The 20,972-nt window shown below is 36.7% G+C and overlaps 1 protein-coding gene and 1 long non-coding RNA gene across 3 annotated transcripts in view; both read right to left on the bottom strand.

Annotated features, from left to right (window-relative positions):
• LOC132502848 (uncharacterized) overlaps window positions 1–20,972 on the bottom strand; it is a 64,707-nt gene that overhangs the window by 36,185 nt on the left and 7,550 nt on the right. The gene's annotated exons all lie outside the window — the stretch shown is intronic.
• LOC132502846 (non-histone chromosomal protein HMG-14-like) lies at window positions 10,312–10,830 on the bottom strand. Its single transcript, XM_060119077.1, has one exon. The coding sequence runs from the start codon at window positions 10,699–10,701 to the stop codon at window positions 10,402–10,404; it is 300 nt and encodes a 99-aa protein (XP_059975060.1). The 5' UTR covers window positions 10,702–10,830; the 3' UTR covers window positions 10,312–10,401.

Here is a 20,972-nt window from a genome sequence, read left to right as displayed (position 1 = left end):
CTGAAGAAAGCCCTCGCACAGAAACGAAGATCCAACACAGCCATAAGTAAATAAATAAACAATTAATAATTAAAAATGAATATCTGCTAAAAAAAAAGTATATTGATATTCAAGTATTCAGGGATTCCCCAAGTTTCCTTCTACTGTTAATTCTGTTGTGATTGAAAATAATAATTTGTTGTTGATTTCAAATATAATTCTCTTGCACTTAAGTACATAATCTGAGTAATTTCAATCCTGAAAAATTTGTTAATAATCGTGCTCCATATGCACTATATAAGAATGTGTATTCTACCATTGTTGGGTGGAGAGATCTATTTCAGTTAGATCAAGTTAGTTGATAATGCTGCTCAAGTTTTCTGCATCCTTAATGACACTGTCTAGTTTCCCTACCAATTACTAAGAGAAGAGTATTGAACGCTACAACTCTGTTGAATTGTCTTTTTCCTTTGAATTTTATCTGTTTTTGCTTCATATATTTCAGGACTCTGTTGTTAGGTGTATTTATAGTTTTTAAATCTTTCTGAATTTTTGGCTCTTCTATCATTGTGAAATGTTACTCTTTTGTTTCTAGTAGTATTTTTTAAAGTCCATTTTGCTTGATATTAATACAACTCCTCCAGCTCTTTTACAGTCGTTTGCATTCTGTATCCTTTTCTATCCTTTTGTATTCAACATATTTGTGTTTTTGAATTTAAAGTCTCTTGTACATAGCATATATTTTGGATCTTGCAGTTTGACAAACCTTGTCTGAGGTTGGAATATTTACTCCAGTCGCATTTATTTATTTATTTTTAAAAAACTTTTGGCCGCACCACACAGCAAGTGGGATCTTAGTTCCCCAACCAGGGATCAAACCTGCACCCCCTGCACTGGAAGCGCAGGGTGTTAACCACTGGACCACCAGGGAAGTCCCTCCATTCATATTTAATGTAATTATACATGGCTGGATTTACATCTGCCAATCTTCTATTTTTTTTCTATGACTCACCGTTATCATTATTAATGGATTCATAGACCCTACAGTATACATGACCATAATTAACTTTATCAGTTCCCTATCTTATATTTGGATTTCCAATTTTCACTCATAACTAGTGCTGAGAAAACCTAGTGTATCTGTTTCTTTGAAATAAATTTAAGTGAGATTACTAGGTCAAAGGTTTTACATATTTTATATGTAGATATATGTAACCAAACTGCTATTCAAAGAAGCTGAATTCATTCATACTCTTACATACAGCACTTGAGGCTGCTTGGTTCCCCATCTTGTGACCAGATTGAGTTTTGTCCATGTTTTGAATCTTAACCTTTGGCAATCTGATTGCATTTTATTAACTTCCATTTCTTTATTAATATAGCTGTTTTTTCCTTTAAAATTTTAAATTTTATGATATGCTTACAAGGGTAGACCCAATTCCAAAATTATAAATGTGCATGCCACATTTTCTTGAACTCTGGTTAATAATATACAGTTGACCCTTGAACAACACAGGTTTGAAGTGTACAGGTGCACTTATATGTGGATTTCTCACAATGATAAATACAGGACTATACAATCCATGGTTGGTTGAATCTGTAGATAAGGAACCAAGGAGGGCAGTTATATGTGGACTTTGGACCACCTGGAGGGTCTGCACCCTTAACCCCCAAGTTGTTCAAGGGTCAACTGTAAGTGTTGAAATATTTAGGTGGAATATGATATCTGAAGTTTACTTTGAAATGAATTAAAAAATTAGATTGATTGAGGGATGAATAGATGGATAGGTATGTGACACAGCAAAAACACTAAAAATCTAAGTGCTGAGTATATAAGTGTTTGCTTTAAAAATCTTCCAACTTTTCTGAATTTTGAAATTTTTCATAATAAAATGGTTGGAAAACTCCTCCATTTGCTTCTGGTACTTTAGTGGTTTCTTCTTTTTAAAAAAATCCAATCTGTTTCTGCCAGATATTCGCACTATTTAAAGTACTGCAGCTCTATTAGTGCATTTTATTATTTACAGAGAAAATCCTTCTCATGCTTCTTCAAAATTTTCCATGCTCTCTTCTTCTAGATGAACTTTAAAATAAACTTATTAAAGTAAAAAATCCTGTTTTATTCTTAAAATAAACTCTTCAACTTCCAAACGATTCTGTTGTCATTTCTGTTGGAATTGCATTAAGTATAAATATTATTTAGGAAAGTGTTACAATACTGTTTTCCCATTCAAGTATGTTTCTCCATCTATTCAAATGTTTTTCATTTTCTTTATTAAAATTTTACAATTTTCTTCAAATAGATCGCTGCATATTTCTTGTTAAACTTATTAATCCTAGATAGTTTATAGTTTGGTTGCTACTGCAAATGAGGTCTTTCTCCCATTATAGTTTCTAAACTGTTAGTTCTGATATACATACAGAAAAAACTACTAAGTTTTAAAAAATCTGCATATATCTGGCTATGTTTCTGTGTTTTTTGAGTTGATTCTTTTGGATTTTCAAAATAACTATAAACTGTTTTAATGGACGCAGTTTGATCTAAGTAAGTGGTATGATAAGGGATAGAGGAACACAATAGGAATCGGAGATTAAAAGTTGTTATCACAGCATCAAGCCAATACTTAAGGATGTTTATGAAAAGAAACTTTGCTTCATGAGAACACATGCAGGCTAGTCAGAGAAGTAAACAGTTATACTCAAGGAGAGAGACATTGCTAATTGCTAAGAGCAACTCAGTGAATATAATTGTGAATGCTTTTATAGATGCTGTGAGACACGACTATGATACAGTAACAATTTATTATAGCTACTGCTGCTTTATTTAATGTTATTTTGAGTATTTTAATCCTTCAAATGTAAAGCCAAAAATTCCAGTATTCAAAGTGTATGGTATGCTATGTGTTGTTTAGGAAGAAAATATATCTAAAAAAATAAGCTTCTGGTTAGTACTGAGTTTTGTTTTGGAGAGCTTTGTTGCTGTTCAACTAGATAGGGTGACTTTAAAGTTCATTTGGAAATATAAAACGTAGAAAAACTCTGAGGGGGGAAAATATATATATTTCTTAAAAACAAATAAGTGAATAACAGGACAAGCCATACAAAACAGTAAAAGCCTCAAGAAGTGTGGTTCTAGCATGTAACAGGAAGGCCAATGAAGCAAAATAGAAAGAATAGAAATAGACTAACATTTGAAAAGCTAATATGTGGTAAAGGTGACATCTCAAATCACTAGGAGGAAAACAGGTTGTTCAATAAACTGTTAGGATAACTAACTATTTAAAAAAACAAGAACACTATACACCAGAATATATTCCATACGAATCAAATAGTAAAATGTAAAAAATGAAAAACACTAGAAGGAAATATGGCAAAGTTCTTTAATAACTTTAGACTTAGAAAGGCCTTTTTAACTGAACTCAAAATCCACAAACTGACAAAAATAAATGGAAAGATATTCTGTGTTCATGGACTGGAAGAATTAATATTCTTAAATGTCCATACTACCCAAAGCCATCTAGATTCAATCCAATCACTATCAAGATTGCAATGGCATTTTTTTTTTTTTTTTTTTTTTTTTTGCGGTACGCGGGCCTCTCACTGTTGTGGCCTCTCCCATTGCGGAGCACAAGCTCTGGACGCGCAGGCTCAGCGGCCAGGGCTCACAGGGCCAGCTGCTGCACGGCATGTGGGATCCTCCCGGACCAGGGCGCGAACCCGCATCCCCTGCATCGGCAGGCGGACTCTCAACCACTGCGCCACCAGGGAAGCCCGCAATGGCATTTTTTAAAGGAGTAGAAAAAGCAATCCTAAAATCTATATGAAACCACAAAAGACCCCAAAGAGCCAAAGCAATCCTGAGAAAGAAGAAAAAAGCAGGAGGCATCACAATTCCTGATTTTAAGCTATGTTATAAAGCTATAGTAGTCAAAACAGTACAGTACTGACATAAAAACAGACATATAGACCAGTGGAGCAGAATCGAGAGACTAGAAAGAAACCCATGCATATACAGCCAGCTAACGTTCGACAAGGGAGCCAAGAAAAGTCAATGGAGAAAAGAGTGTCTCTTCACTAAACAGGGCTGGGAAAATGGATATTTACATGTAAAAGAATGAAGCTAAACCCCTATCTGACACCACTCACAAAAATTAATTCAAAATGGATGAAAGATTTAATTAAATGTAAGACCTGGGGCTTCCTTGGTGGTGCAGTGGTTGAGAATCTGCCTGCTAATGCAGGGGACACGGGTTCGAGCCCTGGTCTGGGAGGATCCCACATGCCGCGGAGCAACTAGGCCCGTGAGCCACAACTACTGAGCCTGCGCATCTGGAGCCTGTGCTCCGCAACAAGAGAGGCCGCGACAGTGAGAGGCCCGCGCACCGCGATGAAGAGTGGCCCCCGCTTGCCACAACTAGAGAAAGCCCTCGCACAGAAACGAAGACCCAACACAGCAAAAATAAATAAATTAATTAATAAAACAAAGGACTAGTCTTTGCCAAAGAATGATTGAAGTTTAAAAAAAAAGAATATAAATTAGAATTCAGTTAAGGGGACAGAATTTCACATGCAGAACTGGTCTGAGACTCAGGAAGTACAAGGCAGCCTTGACCCTTTACCAGTAATACACTTTGGGACACAGAAAATTTACATTAAAAAAAAAATGTAAGACCTGAAACCATAAAACTCCTAGAAGAAATCATAGGAAAAAAGCTCCTTGATGTGGGTCTGAGCAACAATATTTTATATATGACAACTAAAGCACAAGGAACAAAATAAAAAATAAATAGGTGGGACTAAAAAGCTTCTGCACAGCAAAAGAAATGATGAACAAAATGAAGACAACCTATGGAATGGGAGAAAATATTTGCAAACCATGTATCTGATAAGCAGTTACTATCCAAAATATATAAAGAATTTATACAACTTAATAACAGAAAAACATAATCTGATGTGATTTTTTTTTTTTTTTTTTTGCAGTACGCAGGCCTCTCACTGCTGTGGCCTCTCCCGTTGTGGAGCACAGGCTCCGGACGCGCAGGCTCAGCGGCCATGGCTCATGGGCCCAGCTGCTCCGCAGCATGTGGGATCTTCCCGGACTGGGGCACGAACCCGTGTCCCCTGCATCAGCAGGCGGACTCCCAACCACTGAGTCACCATGGAAGCCCAATCTGATTTTTTAAATGGGCAAATGATTTTTCTTTTTCTGGCCATGCTGCATGGCTTGTGGGATCTTAGTTCCCTGACCAGGGATCGAACCCAGGCCCTGGCAGTTAGTCCTAACCACTGGACCACCAGGGAATTCCCAGGGGCAAAGGACTTGAATAGACATTTTCCCAAAGATGATGTTCAAATGTCCAACAGGTACATGAAAAGGTGCTCAACATCACTAATCATTAGGGAAATACAAGTCAAAACCACAATGAGGTATTACTTCACAGCTGTTAGAATGACTATCATCAAAAAGATGAGAGATAACAAGTCCTGGTGAGAATATAGGAAAAAGGAACCCTTGTGTACTGCTGGTGGGAATGTAAATTGGTGCAGCCACTACGGAAAATAGTATAGAGATTCCTCAAAAAATTAAAACTAGAACTGCCACATGATCCAGCAATTCCACTTCTGGGTATATATCCAAAGGAAATGAAATCACTATGTTGAAGAGATATCTGCACCTCCACGTTCACTGCAGCATTATTTACAATAGCCAAGACACGGAAACAAACTAAGCATCCATCTACAGATGAATGGATAAAGAAAATGTGGTATAGATATATACAATGGATTATTATTCAGCCATAAAAATAGGGAAATACTGCCATTTATGACAACATGGATGGACCTCAAGGGCATTAAGCTAAGTGAAATAAGTCAGAGAAAGACAAACACTGTATGATCTCACTTATGTATAGAATCTAAAAAACAAACTCCCAAAAACCCAGAACAAAAAAGCCAAACCCATAGAAAAAGAGATCAGATTTGTGGTTACCAGAAGTGAAGGGTAGGGGTAGGGGTACTGGATGAAGGTGGTCAAAAGGTACAAACTTCCAGTTATAAGATAACTAACTACTGGGGATGTAAAGTATTATATGATGATATAATTAACATTGCTGTATGATGTATTTGCAAGTTGCTAAAAGAGAAGATCCTAGAAGTTTTCATTACAAGAAAAAAAATTTTTTTCTTCTATTTTTGGTATCTATACAAGATGATGGAAGTTAGCTAAACTTACTGTGGTCATCACTTTACAATATATGTAAGTCATTATGCTGTAAAGTTACACAGTACTGTATGTTAATTATAACTGAATAAAACCAAAAGGAAAAAATAAATCAAAGCAAACTAGAAATAAATTTAATTACCCAATTTCCCCTCCTTAACAAATAAAAGAAGCATGTGGCCTCAAAAAAAAAAAATCCACAAACTATGAAAGAAATTTAACGTCATAAAAATAAGAAACTTCTATATATGGGGAAAAAAAGCCCACCAAAAGCAGAGTCAAAGCACAACTGACAAAGTGGGGTAAATATCTGTAACTCATATCACAAAAGATTTAATCTCTCTAATGTATAAGATCGGCAACTTAATAGAAAACCAACCAATGGGTAAAACTAAAATACAATAAATCCAAAGACTTGGAAGCGAATTCTGCTGGCATGGCTGAGGGGAAATAGTTATTCTCATACACCAGTGGTAACAGTGAAAATTGGTATGATCCCTACTGATGGCAATTTGTTAATACTCTTCAAAATTAAACATGTACCTTTCATTTTACCTAGCAATTCTAATTCTTGGAATTTATCCTACAAATATATTGCAAACATGTGAAATGGTTTTGCCTTGCAGCATTGTAATATCAAGACAGTATTAAAAAAAAAAGACACCTTAAAGTCCATCAGAAGGAGAGTAGTTACATAATAAATTACATACCCAATGGAATATATTCTGAAGCTGTTAATAAACTTTTTTAAAAACAAAACTCCCAAACCCTACAAATAGGCTCCCCTTTATGTACTAATATATAAAGATCTCTGAGATATCTTAAGTGAAGAAAATAAAGTATGGAACAGTGTGTAAATGAGGCAAAAATCTGTGTGAAAGGGGGAAAATGTTAATGTCTACTTGCATATATATGCATTAAATAAAATCTCCATAGCATACACAAGCAACTAACAGCAGCAGTCTCTTATCGTTTGATGAGATAGGACTTAAGCAGCAAGAAAGTAGACTCCTGGAAATGGAACCGCCAGGCCAATGGATAAATGCACATGTGATTTTGTTAGATGTTACCAACTCCCCTACATAAAGGTTTACCATTTTGCACTACCACCAGCTAGGCATGAGAATGCCTGTTTCTCCACAGCATCTCCAACAGTAAAACTTTTAGATTTTTTTAATAAACTGGTAAGAAATGATACCATAGTGTGGTTTTTATTTGATTGTTTTTAAATTCAGGTATAGTTTACACAAAATAACACCCATCTTTTCTGGGTTATAGTCTGATGAGTTTTGACCAACATATATTCGTTTAACACTACAACCAAAGTATAAGACATTTTCATCACTCTGAACTGTTCCCTCATGTCCCATTCCACCACCCCTACCCCCCTGACCACTACATATCTCATTTCTGTCCCTACAGTTTTGCCTTTTCCAGAATGTCATATAAATGAAATCACTGTATGAAGCCTTTGTGTCTGGCATCTTTCACATAGCATAATTTTGGTATCAACAGTTTGTTCCTTTTTATTGCTGAGTAGTACTTCACTGTATCACATCATAGTGATTTTAATTTGAACTTCACTTATTATGAGTGGGTTTGAGCATCTTTAAATATGTTCAAATGCCATCAGACATTCTTTCCTATGAACTGGAATGTTCAAGTTTCTGCCTAGTGTTGTATTGGGTTTCTGATCTCTCATTTTTTGAGAGTTCCTCGTATATTGAGATTAGCCCCTTGTGACAGAGTTTGCAAATACTATTTCTCAGTTTGCCATTGATTTGATAGTATTTTTGGTATGCAAATGCTATTTTTATGTAGTCATCAAGTCAGAGTTTGAAAGGCTTTTGACACTACCAAGTTATAAAGGAATTCATCCATTTTTTTCTTCTAGCTCTTGTATGGTTTCATTTATTACATTACGGTTGACCCTTGAACATGGCGCGGGGGGGATGGGGCAGTGAGGAGGGGGTTAAGGGTGTCGACCCTCTCTGCAGTCGAAAACCTGCATGTAACTTTACAGCTGACCCTCCCTATTGGCAGTTCCCCATCTATGGATTCAACCAACTGCAATTCAAACCAATGTTGTTCAAGGGTCAACTGTTTTATCTCTGACCCACCTGAATGTATTTTGGTGTGCAGTATGAGGTTTAGATCCAATATTATTTTTTTCCGAAGTGCTATCCGATGATCGCAACACTACTTATTAAAAAGTTCATCTTCGGCTTCCCTGGTGGCGCAGTGGTTGAGAGTCCGCCTGCCGATGCAGGGGACACGGGTTCATGCCCCGGTCCAGGAAGATTCCACATGCCGCGGAGCGGCTGGGCCCGTGAGCCATGGCCGCTGAGCCTGCGCGTCCGCAGCCTGTGCTCCGCAACGGGAGAGGCCACAACAGTGAGGGGGCCCGTGTACCGCAAAAAAAAAAAAAAAAAAAAAAAAAAAAGTTCATCTTTTCCATGGTGATTTGAGATGGTGATATCCATACACCAAATCTCCTTAAGTATTAAAGTCTAGTTTTGGAGTTTCTATTCCGTTCCATTGATTTGTCTATGGTATTACCACACCACTCTCTTCTAATTTTAGAGGCTTTATAGTTATAGTATGTTTCAATATTTGGTGGGGCTAGCCACATGCAACTTATTGCTCTTCTCTTTCACGGATTTCCTGACTATGCCTGTTTGTTTATTTTTCCATATAAATTTTATAATTAATCTTTCTGTGTCCTAATGAAAAAAATTTGAGTTTTTTATTGGGATTGTGTTTATTTTTTAACATGGGGAGAAAGTGACAACTTTGTGATACTGAAACATCCTTTTCAATAATACAGAATATCTTTCAACTTGTTCAAGTCCACATTTGTATATTTTAGGAATATCTTTAAGTTATCTTCATATAGCTTTTAAACCTTTGCATTAACTTCATTCTTAAGTGTTTCTTTTTGTTGCTACTGAAAATGAGAATTTCTATTCCAGTGTATCTTCTAGGTGGTTACTGTATATACATAAAGGTTACAGATTTTTGTGTATTAACCTGAAGAAAACACTTTCAACTGTACAACCTAGTAATTTGATTTCAAACTAGATCAAAAATTGTTGGATTCAAAAGCATGTTACATTTGAGTTCAAAGTAGGTTTAGAGTCTTGGTCTTGTTCTCTGTAGCAAGTATTCATATCACAAAATTCATCCACACTAACAGCACATTCTATTGATAATCCTAGAAAGAAGTAAAGGACAAAATAAACCTAAAAGATAAAACTAGACATCTTTTCTGCAAGATGGTCTTTTTAGGTTAAAATTAATGCAAACGGAGGAGAATGCTCATATCAGTATCTGTTTGGAGAAAGAACTTCAGAAGTGAGCATGTTACTATGGTCACTTTTTTTTTTTCTTTCATAATTGAGATTTTATTGGTTGTTTTGAGGATCAGTACACAGACATTTCAACTTGTACACAATTCTCAACATACGTACCAAAAACCTAAAAAAATCATGTAGTTGTGATTCTTTTCTCAACAGTTACTCTAGTGACTTTCCAGCTTAAAATTTGGGGGCAAATTTTCCTTCACAGGATATCAAGTACCAATATCTTCAAATATTGATATGCTGTTACATCGTAAGTCCCACTAATTCACAATTTAATATCATATACACTACATACTCAAATTGTCAATCGTTCACAGCACATTAACAGTTACTAGAAGAACTGGACTACCACGACCAAAGATGTTACAGAGTGCACAAAATTCTGCCCAGGAGAGCCAAGATCAAGGGGTGAGTGGTTTGCTTTAGGAAACAATTCTACCAAAAACAACGTGGGAAGAGAAGTAATTTAAAGTGTTTAAGACATTAAATGCACAGCTGATTCCAAACTGCCATTAAGTATGCTTTGTATTACAGGATATAAAAGCTACCCTCCATCTGTGGAATGTTAAGCTGACACCCAAGACAATCAAAGCCTCCCATATTCAATATCCCACTATTTTCTGGTTGTACCAAAAAATAAACAACCAGCAAATGATTTCACCTCTTAAAAAAAAGCATTTACACTAAAAAAATGGGATGAGGTGGGATTCCTTCCTTTTTAAAAATGTTTCTAGAGCTACTAAAAAACTTGCATTTACAAAATAGTTGATAAAAATATTCCTCTGGATTGTACAAGAAGGGAGACAGGGACCACTGATAGGACCAGGTGTGTGATATTAATCAGACGGCTTCTTTCTCTCCTGCTTCATCAGAAGCTGTGCTCTCCTCATTTTTAGTTTCTCCATTTTCTGCAGGTAAGTCTTCTTTAGTCTCTTGGTTAGCCACTTCAGCCTGTTTTCCCTTTGCTCCCCTTTTCCCTTTTGTTTGCACTTTTTTGTCGGAAGATTTGTCCTTTCCTGCCGCCTTTTTTGGCTTCGTTTCCACTTTTGCAGGAGCCAGTTTAGCTGACAACCTCGCCGATCTCCTCTTGGGCTCCTCCTTCGCCGCCCCCTCGGCGGAGCTGACCTTCCTCTTGGGCATCGTGGCGGCGGGGTGGGCGCGTGCTGGGTGCCTGCGGGCCGCAGCGCGCCGAGAGCCTTCACGAAGCTGGGCTGCCTGGCCGCTACCGCTCCTCCCGCCGCCCGAGCTGCTGGGACCCGCCTATGGTCACTTTTTAAAAACATGAAATGTACTTAAAATTGAGTGGAGAGAAAGAAGCATTCTCTGTTTCTCCTATATGACAGAGATACTAATAAAGACATTTGAATTAAGATCTGTCTTCAGGTAACCTGATACAGGAATGCTTGAGGGTTATACTAACGTTTAATCTAAAAACATTTTCGTCTATTAAACTATACTCATGATAGACCAGTCACAGAAGTGAAGACTTAGAATTCCAATGGAAAAAAATCATAACACGTGAAACAGACATGTCATACAAGAAGTTCACTGTTCATATACACAACAGCAACAACTTTACTATGTACCCATTTTTATAAGGTAGAACATGTTTCCATTGTCCATGATTATATTACTATCAACAATAAAAAGACTATATAGATTTTTTTCCTTTCTTTTCTTCGTCCCCCCACCCTGTTTTGTTTTGAACTTTATAGGTGTGCTATCAAGGTACTCTAGTATTTCAATACAGACTCAATGATTATTTACTGATTGCTTCCTAACCACTTTAATTCAATAACAAATCTTTTAAAATTTGACACTTTCAAAATAGTATATATTCTGGAATCTCTCCCCTGCCACCAGCTAAACCTTATGAGAAGTGAATTGTAAGAAAAATTAGAGAAACCAGAAAACTTTATTTATTACAAATGGCAAGGAAAGGAGAACTCCAAAGTCACTGTACTACTTGGGCTTAACAGAATATTCCCTCTATCACCAAGTCTTATCTCTAACAGATAACACGTGAGAAAATTCCACATGAGTGAAAACAGAAAATGCAATTACATTTTATTGTAAGAAATTTGGAAAAGTATTTTTAACAAAGTTAGCTATTCAAAAAGTGTTACCTTAGGCTGTCTCTTAATATCTCCTTTTCACAAGTGTGAAATTTAATGAAGGCAACAGCATTTACAAGTAAGACCAAAATGGTATCTTAATTACTAGCTGCATTTTCTTAGGCAACAAGAGGTTAAACGGAAAGAGAAATTAGTTTTACAAATGGCATCATGCATCTTTATGTTACACCCCCCCTCCATCAAGCCACAGATGGTTATGTTTCTTGAACTTACTAATATTGTAGGCAATTTTCTTTTCCTTGGGCACACTCCAATCCATCACAACTCTATACTATATATTATTTTTGAATCATTTATAAGGGATGAAGCTGTTTATCAGAGTGATTTAACATTTACTGACCACATGAAATGGGCTTTTGCCTTACTGGGCTCTATATGAATATGAAATTAGACGCTTGTTGAAACTACTTGCCCTGTAAGTCTGCAGTGTTCTCAATACATACAGTTTGGAGGAATACTTTGACCTGACCTAACGGCCTGATCTAACTAACTCTAATAAAGGGTTCCTGGTTCAGTTACTACTGCCAAATCTAACAGCCAAACTCTGGAGTAAAGTCACGGCTAATGTTACGTCTGCCTGTCATGTAACTCATGTCTTAAAATAGGTACTAATGAAGGCCTACTGCTCTCCTCAGATGAGCATCTATAAAGCTCATGCATTACAAAGAGCCCAGAGATTTTGCTTCTAATCATGGCTGAGTAACTCTTATTGGAATAACAATTCTACATATAACAACTATAAATTCTGGACAGAAACAAAACAAAACACCAACAACTCCCTAAAAGCACTGGAGAGCAATCAGAAGCAGAAAGATTCTGTAGTGGAGGGTTGAGCTTTCATTTTCTAGCTGGGCAGGACCCAATCCGTGCCATGCCAAGAGGCTCAGATAAAAAACTTGATAGTCTTACTTTCTTGTCTCAGAGGAAAGATTTCAGGGCAAATGGAAAATGCCATTTCCTAAGGAGGAAAATGCTACAAAGGAGGGCACAAAAAACAAGTATCCCCCAAAGTGTTTATAAACAGTGCCCAAATCTCTAGCTAACCCCTGAAGCACATATGTGGAAAGCAGACTCCAAGTGGCCCTAAAAGGTTAAAAGAACTAAAGAAAAATTTCACCTGCTGCCCACTGTGGAGAAGACGAGTTTCCCGTTTCAGTTCAGCCAACCTAATGGTCTGGTTTTTTAAAAAGAAAAAATCAGTACTCTTAGGAACATAACAGAATCCAGTCATTACAATATATCATTCACAATGTCTAGGATGCAATCCAAATGTACTCCACATAAACAGAGACAGGAAAATGTGAACCATACTCAGAGACATTCAATGGAGACTGACCCTGAGAGGACCCCATACGCTGAACTTTACATACAAGGAATGTAAAGCAGCTATGACAGCTATGTTCAAGGACATCAAGGAGAATATGCTTGTAAGGAATGGAAAGATAAAAACTCAGCAGAGGGGCTTCCCTGGTGGCGCAGTGGTTGGGGGTCCGCCTGCCGATGCGGGGGGCGCGGGTTCATGCGTGCCCTGGTCTGGGGGTGTCCCACGTGCCGCGGAGCGGCTGGGCCGGTGGGCTGTGGCTGCTGAGCCTGCACGTCCAGAGCCCGTGCTCCGTGACGGGAGGGGCCGCAGCGGTGAGGGGCCCGCGTACCACAAAGGAAAAAAAAAAAAAAAAAAAAAAACACCTCAGCAGAGAAGTAGAAACTATATAAAAGGAATAAATTGGACATTTTAGATTTGAAAATTACAATATCTGAACAGAAAACTTCACTGGATGAGCTAACAGCAGATGAAGATAACAGGAGGATATATGAAACTTGAAGAGACATCAACAGAGATTAGACAGTATTTAGAGAGAAAAAATATTTTAAAAAACCCAGAGCCTCAGGGACCTATGGGAGAACATGAAAAAGTATAACATGTATGTAACTGGATTCCTAGAAGGAGAGAAAATACAAAAGAAAAAATACCTGAAAGAATGAATAATGGCCAAAAACTGACTAATATGCAAGATATAAACTTGCAAGCTCAGCAAACGCCAACAAACACAAAGAAAAATATGCCTAGGCACAGCCATAATCAAAACGATGAGAATCAAAATTAATGAGAATAATCTTGAAGCAGCCAAAAGAAAAAAACACATTACATGCAAGGAATAATGAATGATTCAAAATGTCTGCTTACTCCTCATCAGAAACAATAAAGCCCAGAAGAAACAATGGATCAACATCTTTAAAGTTCCAAAAGAATAAAAAATAATAAATCCAGAATTCTATATCCAGTAAAAATATCTCAAGGTGAGGGACTTCCCTGGTGGCGCAGTGGTTAAGAATCCACCTGCCAATGCAGGGGACATGGGTTCAAGCGCTGGTCCAGGAAGATCCCACATGCCGTGGAGCAACTACCGTAAGCCACAACTACTGAGCCCGTGCACCTAGAAACCCTGCTCCGCAACAAAGAGAAGCCATCGTAATGAGAAGCCCGTGCACCGCAATGAAGAATAGCCCCCACTCACCACAACTAGAGAAAGCCCGCGTGTAGCAAAGACCCAAGGCAGCCAAAAAAAAAAAAAAAAAAAAAGAGTTAAGGTGAAACAGAATTTTAGATAAAAGAAAACTAAGAGAATTCATTGTCAGCAGATCTGCATTATAAGAAATGCTAAAGGAAGTCATTAGGCAGAAGGTAAAGGATACCAGATGGAAACAGACCTTTACAAAGAAATGGCTGATTCTTATATTTTATATGCTGTGGTACATAAATTTTAACTCTAAGTAGATTATAAAAAAAAGTTTATATATTTTAATTCCTAACGTAACCACTTTAAAAAATACAAAGGGGAATAGTTAAAAAGCAGAAACAGAAGAACAAAAAATAAAGGAAATAAACAACAACCATATCAAAATTTACATTAATTTTTAGTGGACTAAACATTCCAAAAGGCAGAGGTTGTCAAAATGGATAAAAAAGACTCAGCTAGATGCTGTCTGTGAGGGATACACTTTAAATAAAAGACACAAATATGCAGAATGTAAATCGAAGAAAAGACATATCATTAAAAAATTTAAAAGTGCGGGGCTTCCCTGGTGGCGCAGTGGTTGAGAGTCTGCCTGCCGATGCAGGGGACGCGGGTTCGTGCCCCGGTCCAGGAAGATCCCACATGCCGTGGAGCAGCTGGGCCCGTGAGCCATGGCCGCTGAGCCTGCGCGTCCGGAGCCTGAGCTCCGCAACAGGAGAGGCCACAACAATGAGAGGCCCACGTACCGCAAAAAATAAAATAAAATAAAATAAAAAGTATGAAAGAGATGGAGTGTCTACATGAATATCAAGTAATGTAGACTTCAAGATAAAATATATTACCAAAGACATAGAGAAACATTCACATAATGATAACAGGTTCAATTCACCAGAAACATGTAACAACCATAATATGTACATATTAACAATTGGAAATTGAAATTTAAAAAATAACAACAGCATCCCAAAACATAAAATGCTTAGGGATAAATTTAATAAAACATGTTTCTAACCTTTACACTGAAAAGTATAAAACACTGCAGAGAATTATTAAAGAGGACCTAAAAAAAACTGGAGATAAACTATGTTCATGGATTGGAAACCTCAATAGAGTTAAAACAACATGGATTTGAACTGTGCTGTTCATTTATATGTATATTTTTTCCAACAGTAAATACTACATTACTACACAATCCCCTGGTTGGTTGAATCTGTGGATGTGGAACCATAAATACAGAGGGACTGAATAGTTGAAGGAACCATGTAGTTGGAGGGCCAACTATGAGTTGCATGTGGATTTTCAACTGTGCAGAGGACTGGGGCCCCAAACCCCTGTGTTGTTCAAGGATCAACTGTATTGTTAAGATGTCAGTTCTCCCCAAACTGATTAATCAATCCAACCCCACTCAAAAGCCCAGCAAGTTTGTGTTCACAGAAACTGGCAAGCTCTTTCTAAAATTTATATAGAAATTGATGGCCAAAATACTGGAAAACAGAACAAAGATGGGAGATTGATTTCAAGATTTACAACAAACTTATAAAAATCAAAGCTGTTATTGGGTAACATATATTCTGGAACACCTGAATATGCAACTGTATAAAAAAATGAATGTCAACCCTTACTTCATACCACAGACAAAAATTTACTTGAAAAGGATGGAAGACCAAACCTTCTAAGAAGAAAATGTAAGAGAAAAATCTTTGCAACTTTGGGGTAGGAAAAGACTTCTTAAGATAGGACTCTAAAAGCATGAACTCTAAGATTTAAAAACTGATAAACTGAATTTAAAACTTAAAATTTTGTTCCTTAAAAAGACCCCACCATTTAGTAAATAATACATTAAGTAAATTATACATATATCAAAGAACCCATATCCAGAATATATTTTTAAAAAACAACTCACAACTCAAGACAAAAATAATCCAATTCAAAAAATGGGTAAAATAATGGATTAAAACTTGAACATAAGACCCGAAACCTTAAAACTCCTAGAAGAAAAACACAGGCAATAAGCTCCTTGACATGAGTCTTGGCAATGATTTTTTTGGATTTGACACCAAAAGCAAAGGCATCAAGAACAAAAATAAACAAGGGGGACTATATCAAACTTAATAGCTTCTGCACAGCAATGGAAACCATGAACAAATTGAAAAGGCAATCTACTAAATGGGAGAAAATATTTGCAAATCATACATCTGATAAGGAATTAATATCCAAAATATATGAAGAACTCATGTAACTCAACAGCAAAAAAACATAAGCAATCCAGTTTAAAAATGGGCAGAGGATCTGAATGGACATTTTTCCAAAGAAGATATACAGATGGCCAACATACCATGAAAAGGTGCTCAATATCACGAGTCATCAGGGAAATGCAAATCAAAAGCACAATGAGAGATCACCTCACACCTGTTAGAATGGCTGCCATCAAAAAGACAAGAAATAAGAAGTGTTGGCAAGGATGTGAAGAAAAGGGAACTCTTGTGCACTGTTGATGGGAATATAAATTGGTGCAGCCACTGTAGAAAACAGTATGGAAGTCCCTCAAAAAATTAAAAATAGAACTACCATATCATCCAGCCATTCCACTTCTGGGTATTTATCTGAAGAAAATGAAAACACTAATTTGAAAAGATATATACACCCGCATGTTCACTGCAGCATTGTTTAGACTAACGGCCAAGACACGGAAGCAACCTAAGTGTCCATCAATGGATGAATGGATAAAGAAAATGCCATACACATATTTAAATTTTTAAAAATGGAATATCATTCAGCCATAAAAAGAAAGAAATCTGGCCCCGTGGGACAACATGGATGGACCTTGAGGGCATTATGCTAAGTAAAATAAGTCAGACAGAGAAAGCCAAATACAGCATAATCTCACTTATATGTAGAATCTTAAATAAACAAACAAACAGATCTCATAAATACAGAGAAGAGTTTGGTGATCGCCAGAGGCAGGGGTTGGGGGATAGGGGGTGTAGGGTTGCATAAAACGGGTGAAGGGGGTCAAAAGGTACAAACTTCCAGTTATAAAATAAATAAGTCATGGGGATATAATATACAGCATGGGGACCATAGTTAATAATACTGTATTGCATATTTGGAAGTTGCTAAGAGAGTAAATCTTAAAAGTTCTCACCACAAGAAAAAAATCTGTAACTACGGTGACAGATATTAGCTAGACTTATTGTGGTGATCATTTTGCAATATATACATATATCGAGTCATTATTTTACACCCAAAACTAATTTAATGTTATATGTTAATTACATCTCAATTAAAAACTAGGTAAAAGATGTGAACAGATATTTCACAAATGAAGATATATGAATGGCCAACAAGCACATTAGTCATCAAAGAAATTCAAATTAAAGCCACAAGATTGAGAACACCAAAGCTGATGAGTTTATGGTGCAATCAGAACCCTCATATGTTTCTGGTGGGAGCATAAAATGACATAACCACTTTTGAAGACTATTAGGCAGTTTCCTACTACAAGCAATTTCACATCTAAGTATATACACAATACAAGTTAGTATAAATGTCACTAAAAGATTAGTGTCACTATTCATAACAGTCAACAACTGGAAACAGCTCAAATGACTAGTAACAGTAACATGGAATATTCTATGAGAATGAACCAAACTGCTGTGGAAGAATTTCACATAGTGCTGAGCAAAAGCAGCCAGACACAAAAGAAAGCCTATTATTTCATTTATGTAAAAGTTCAAAATAAGAAAAAACGAACCTATCATGATATAAGGTGAGACAGTGATCATTTTTAGATAGTAAATACTGGAACGGGCTACAAAGGGAGACCTCTGTGGTTCTGGTAATGCTATCTTTATATTTCTGCGTGTGGTTTTGTGAGTGTTTTTATTATTGAAAATCCACCAAGCAATATATTTATGATTTTTTGCACTTTTCTGTATGCATGTTATATTTCAATAAACCTTTTCTTAAAAAGCTAGAAAGGAAAGATGTATCACCTACAAAGGACCAGGAATTAGATGACTGATTTCTTTACTTCAACAATGAAAGCTAGAAGACAGGGCAATAGTATCTCAAATATGCCAAGAAAAAACATATCTCAGCCTAGAATTCTCTATCAAAGTGTTTTTTATGAATGAAGACAAAATATAGGTATTTTCAGACAAAGAAAATATCATTTGCCACTGATAGACCCTTATTAAGGTAAATTTTAGAAGACAAATTTCAGGCAAAAGTAAAATTATCTAAGATGGAAGGGCTGAGATGTGAAAGGGAATGATGAGCAGATATCCTGATTAAAATATGGGCAAATCTAAATAAAATACTGATTGTATAAAGTGGTACAAAAAATGTTTGATTTGTAAGAGAAAAATAGAATGGGACCAATACAAAATCCAGTGTATTGTTCAAACTTGTATTCAAAGTTAGACTATTCTAAGCTCCTTGTACTATTAATGAGAGTAAAAATACTGCTTATTTTTATATTTTACATGTATGTTATAAAAGCCAGAATAATTGAAATAGACAAAAGCATATAAGTTCCGCAAAAACAGACGAACAAAATGGAGAAAAGGAGCAAAACTGAATAAGAAAATCCCTTCAACCCAAAAGATGATAAGGAGGAATAAAAGGAATACAGTGAGATGAACCTAAAATTGTAGAAATAAATTCACAATGAATGAAATGGACAATTACATTAAAAGACAAGATATCAGAACTCTAAAAAATCAGAAAGAATGTTAAACAAACATACAATCTGTTAACAAGAGCCACGCTTAAAACATAAAGGTTGAAAGGAGATGGCAAACAATAACGCTTGTAGGAGAAATTTTATGTCTTTGATTTGCTTTAAAATATTCCCTCCGGGGCTTCCCTGGTGGCGCAGTGGTTGAGAGTCCGCCTGCCGATGCAGGGGACACGGGTTCGTGCCCGGGTCCAGGAAGATCCCACATGCCGTGGAGCGGCTGGGCCCGTGAGCCATGGCCTCTGAGCCTGCGCATCCGGAGCCTGTGTTCCGCAACAGGAGAGGCCACAACAGTGAGAGGCCCGTGTACCGCAAAAAAAAAAAAAAAAAAAAAAAAAAATTCCCTCCAAAGAAATAAACTGGGGAGGGAGAGTAGATGAAACCAAGAATGCCAAATTGATAATTGTTGAAGACAGGTGATGGACACACAGGAATTCATTACATGCTTCCAACTTTGCATATGATAAAACTGCTTTTGTAATAATAAACAAGTTTAAAAAGACAAAAAGGTATCCCAGGAGAGTACTAACACAAAGTAACTTGGTATAGCTAAATGAATATCAGATAAAAGGTAAAAGCATTGCTAGAAGGACATTACATATGAATATCAGTTCACCTGAAAGAAAAAAATAAAGAACTTCTCAAACTACTGTTTTAAGTACCATTTGCCCCTCTTTGTAAAGTACTATCTGAATCTCACGATACTACTAGTTATCTTGTTAAGCCACATTCTGCTATAAAGTGTGAAATGGGAGAAATCAAACATCCACTTCAACAATAACAAATATTTCTTTCAGTAAATGATGCTAAGATTGTTAACCACGTGAGGGAAAAAAAAGAGAAAAAAGATGTGAAAACTTGACAAAGAAAATCCTAGTTAGAAGGTAGAGGAAGTGGGAGTAGTTAAGAACATATCTTCAGATATGGAGCCTAGGAGAATGAGCAGAAAACCAGTCTTTGTACAGTGCCCATTATGTATGCTTTAAAAAAAACTTCAACTTAATCTTATGAAATGCTTTAAATCATATATTATTACTGTATCACAAATAGGATTCAGATACCATAAATGGTGAGCCAGAGTTTTTCTGGCTCCAAAGCCAACATTCTTCCCATCGTAACATGCTGGCATTAACAGAAGTGATCCAGAGGGGAAGGTAACACACGTGCATATATGCAGGTGATCATCAAATAGCTTTTAAAAGATGTTTGCACACAACAAAAATTATACGGTCTTTAAATACAGCAGGGTCGCTGCCTCACCTGACAGAACCAAAAATTCACAGGATTATGGAAGTTATTCAACCCAGCATAGTTGTGCAGAAATAAAAACTTCTCAAACTACTGTTTTAAGTATCATTTGCCCCTCTTTGTAAAGTACTATCTGAATCTCATGATACTACTGGCTACCTTAAGCCACATTCTGCTATAAAGTATGAAATGGGGAAAATCAAACATCCACTTCAACAATAACAAACATTTCTTTCAATAAATGATGCTAAGATTATTTGTTACCCATGTGTGTGTGTGTGTCGGGGGGGAAACAGGATCTCAACACCTCACACCATACACAAAAACTAAGCCAGGGTAGGTTAAAGCCCCAAATGTAAAATGTGAAACTTTAAAACTTTAGAGTATCTTTATCACCTCTAGGACTTTCATAGCTAGAGAGCAGAAGTCAATGACTGACTTTAAAGCTTCAAAAGACAGGCTGACTCCCTTGTTATGGGCTAACACAACTGGTGACTTGAAGGTGAAGGCAATGCTCATTTATCCTTCCAAAAATCCTAGGACCCTTAAAAATTATGCTAAATCAACTCTGCCTGTGCTCTATAAACAGCAACAAAGCCTGGATGACAGCACATCTGTTTACAACAGGGTTTACTGAGACCTACTGCTCAGAAAAAAAAAGATTCCTTTAAAAATATTACTGACATTGACAATGCACCTGGTCACCCAGGAGCTCTGATGCAGATATACAATGAGATTAATGTTGCGATCATGCCTGCTAACACAACATCC

The sequence above is a fragment of the Mesoplodon densirostris genome, chromosome 15 (genome assembly GCF_025265405.1).
Source record: "Mesoplodon densirostris isolate mMesDen1 chromosome 15, mMesDen1 primary haplotype, whole genome shotgun sequence".
Classification (NCBI taxonomy): Eukaryota; Metazoa; Chordata; class Mammalia; order Artiodactyla; family Ziphiidae; genus Mesoplodon; species Mesoplodon densirostris.
Note: the sequence above shows the minus strand (reverse complement) of the source record. Positions and strands in the feature narration are given on the sequence as shown.

Excerpts from the sequence above, each read along its gene's own strand:
- LOC132502846 (XM_060119077.1), bottom strand. The coding sequence starts at position 10,701 with ATGCCCAAGAGGAAGGTCAGCTCCGCCGAGGGGGCGGCGAAGGAGGAG.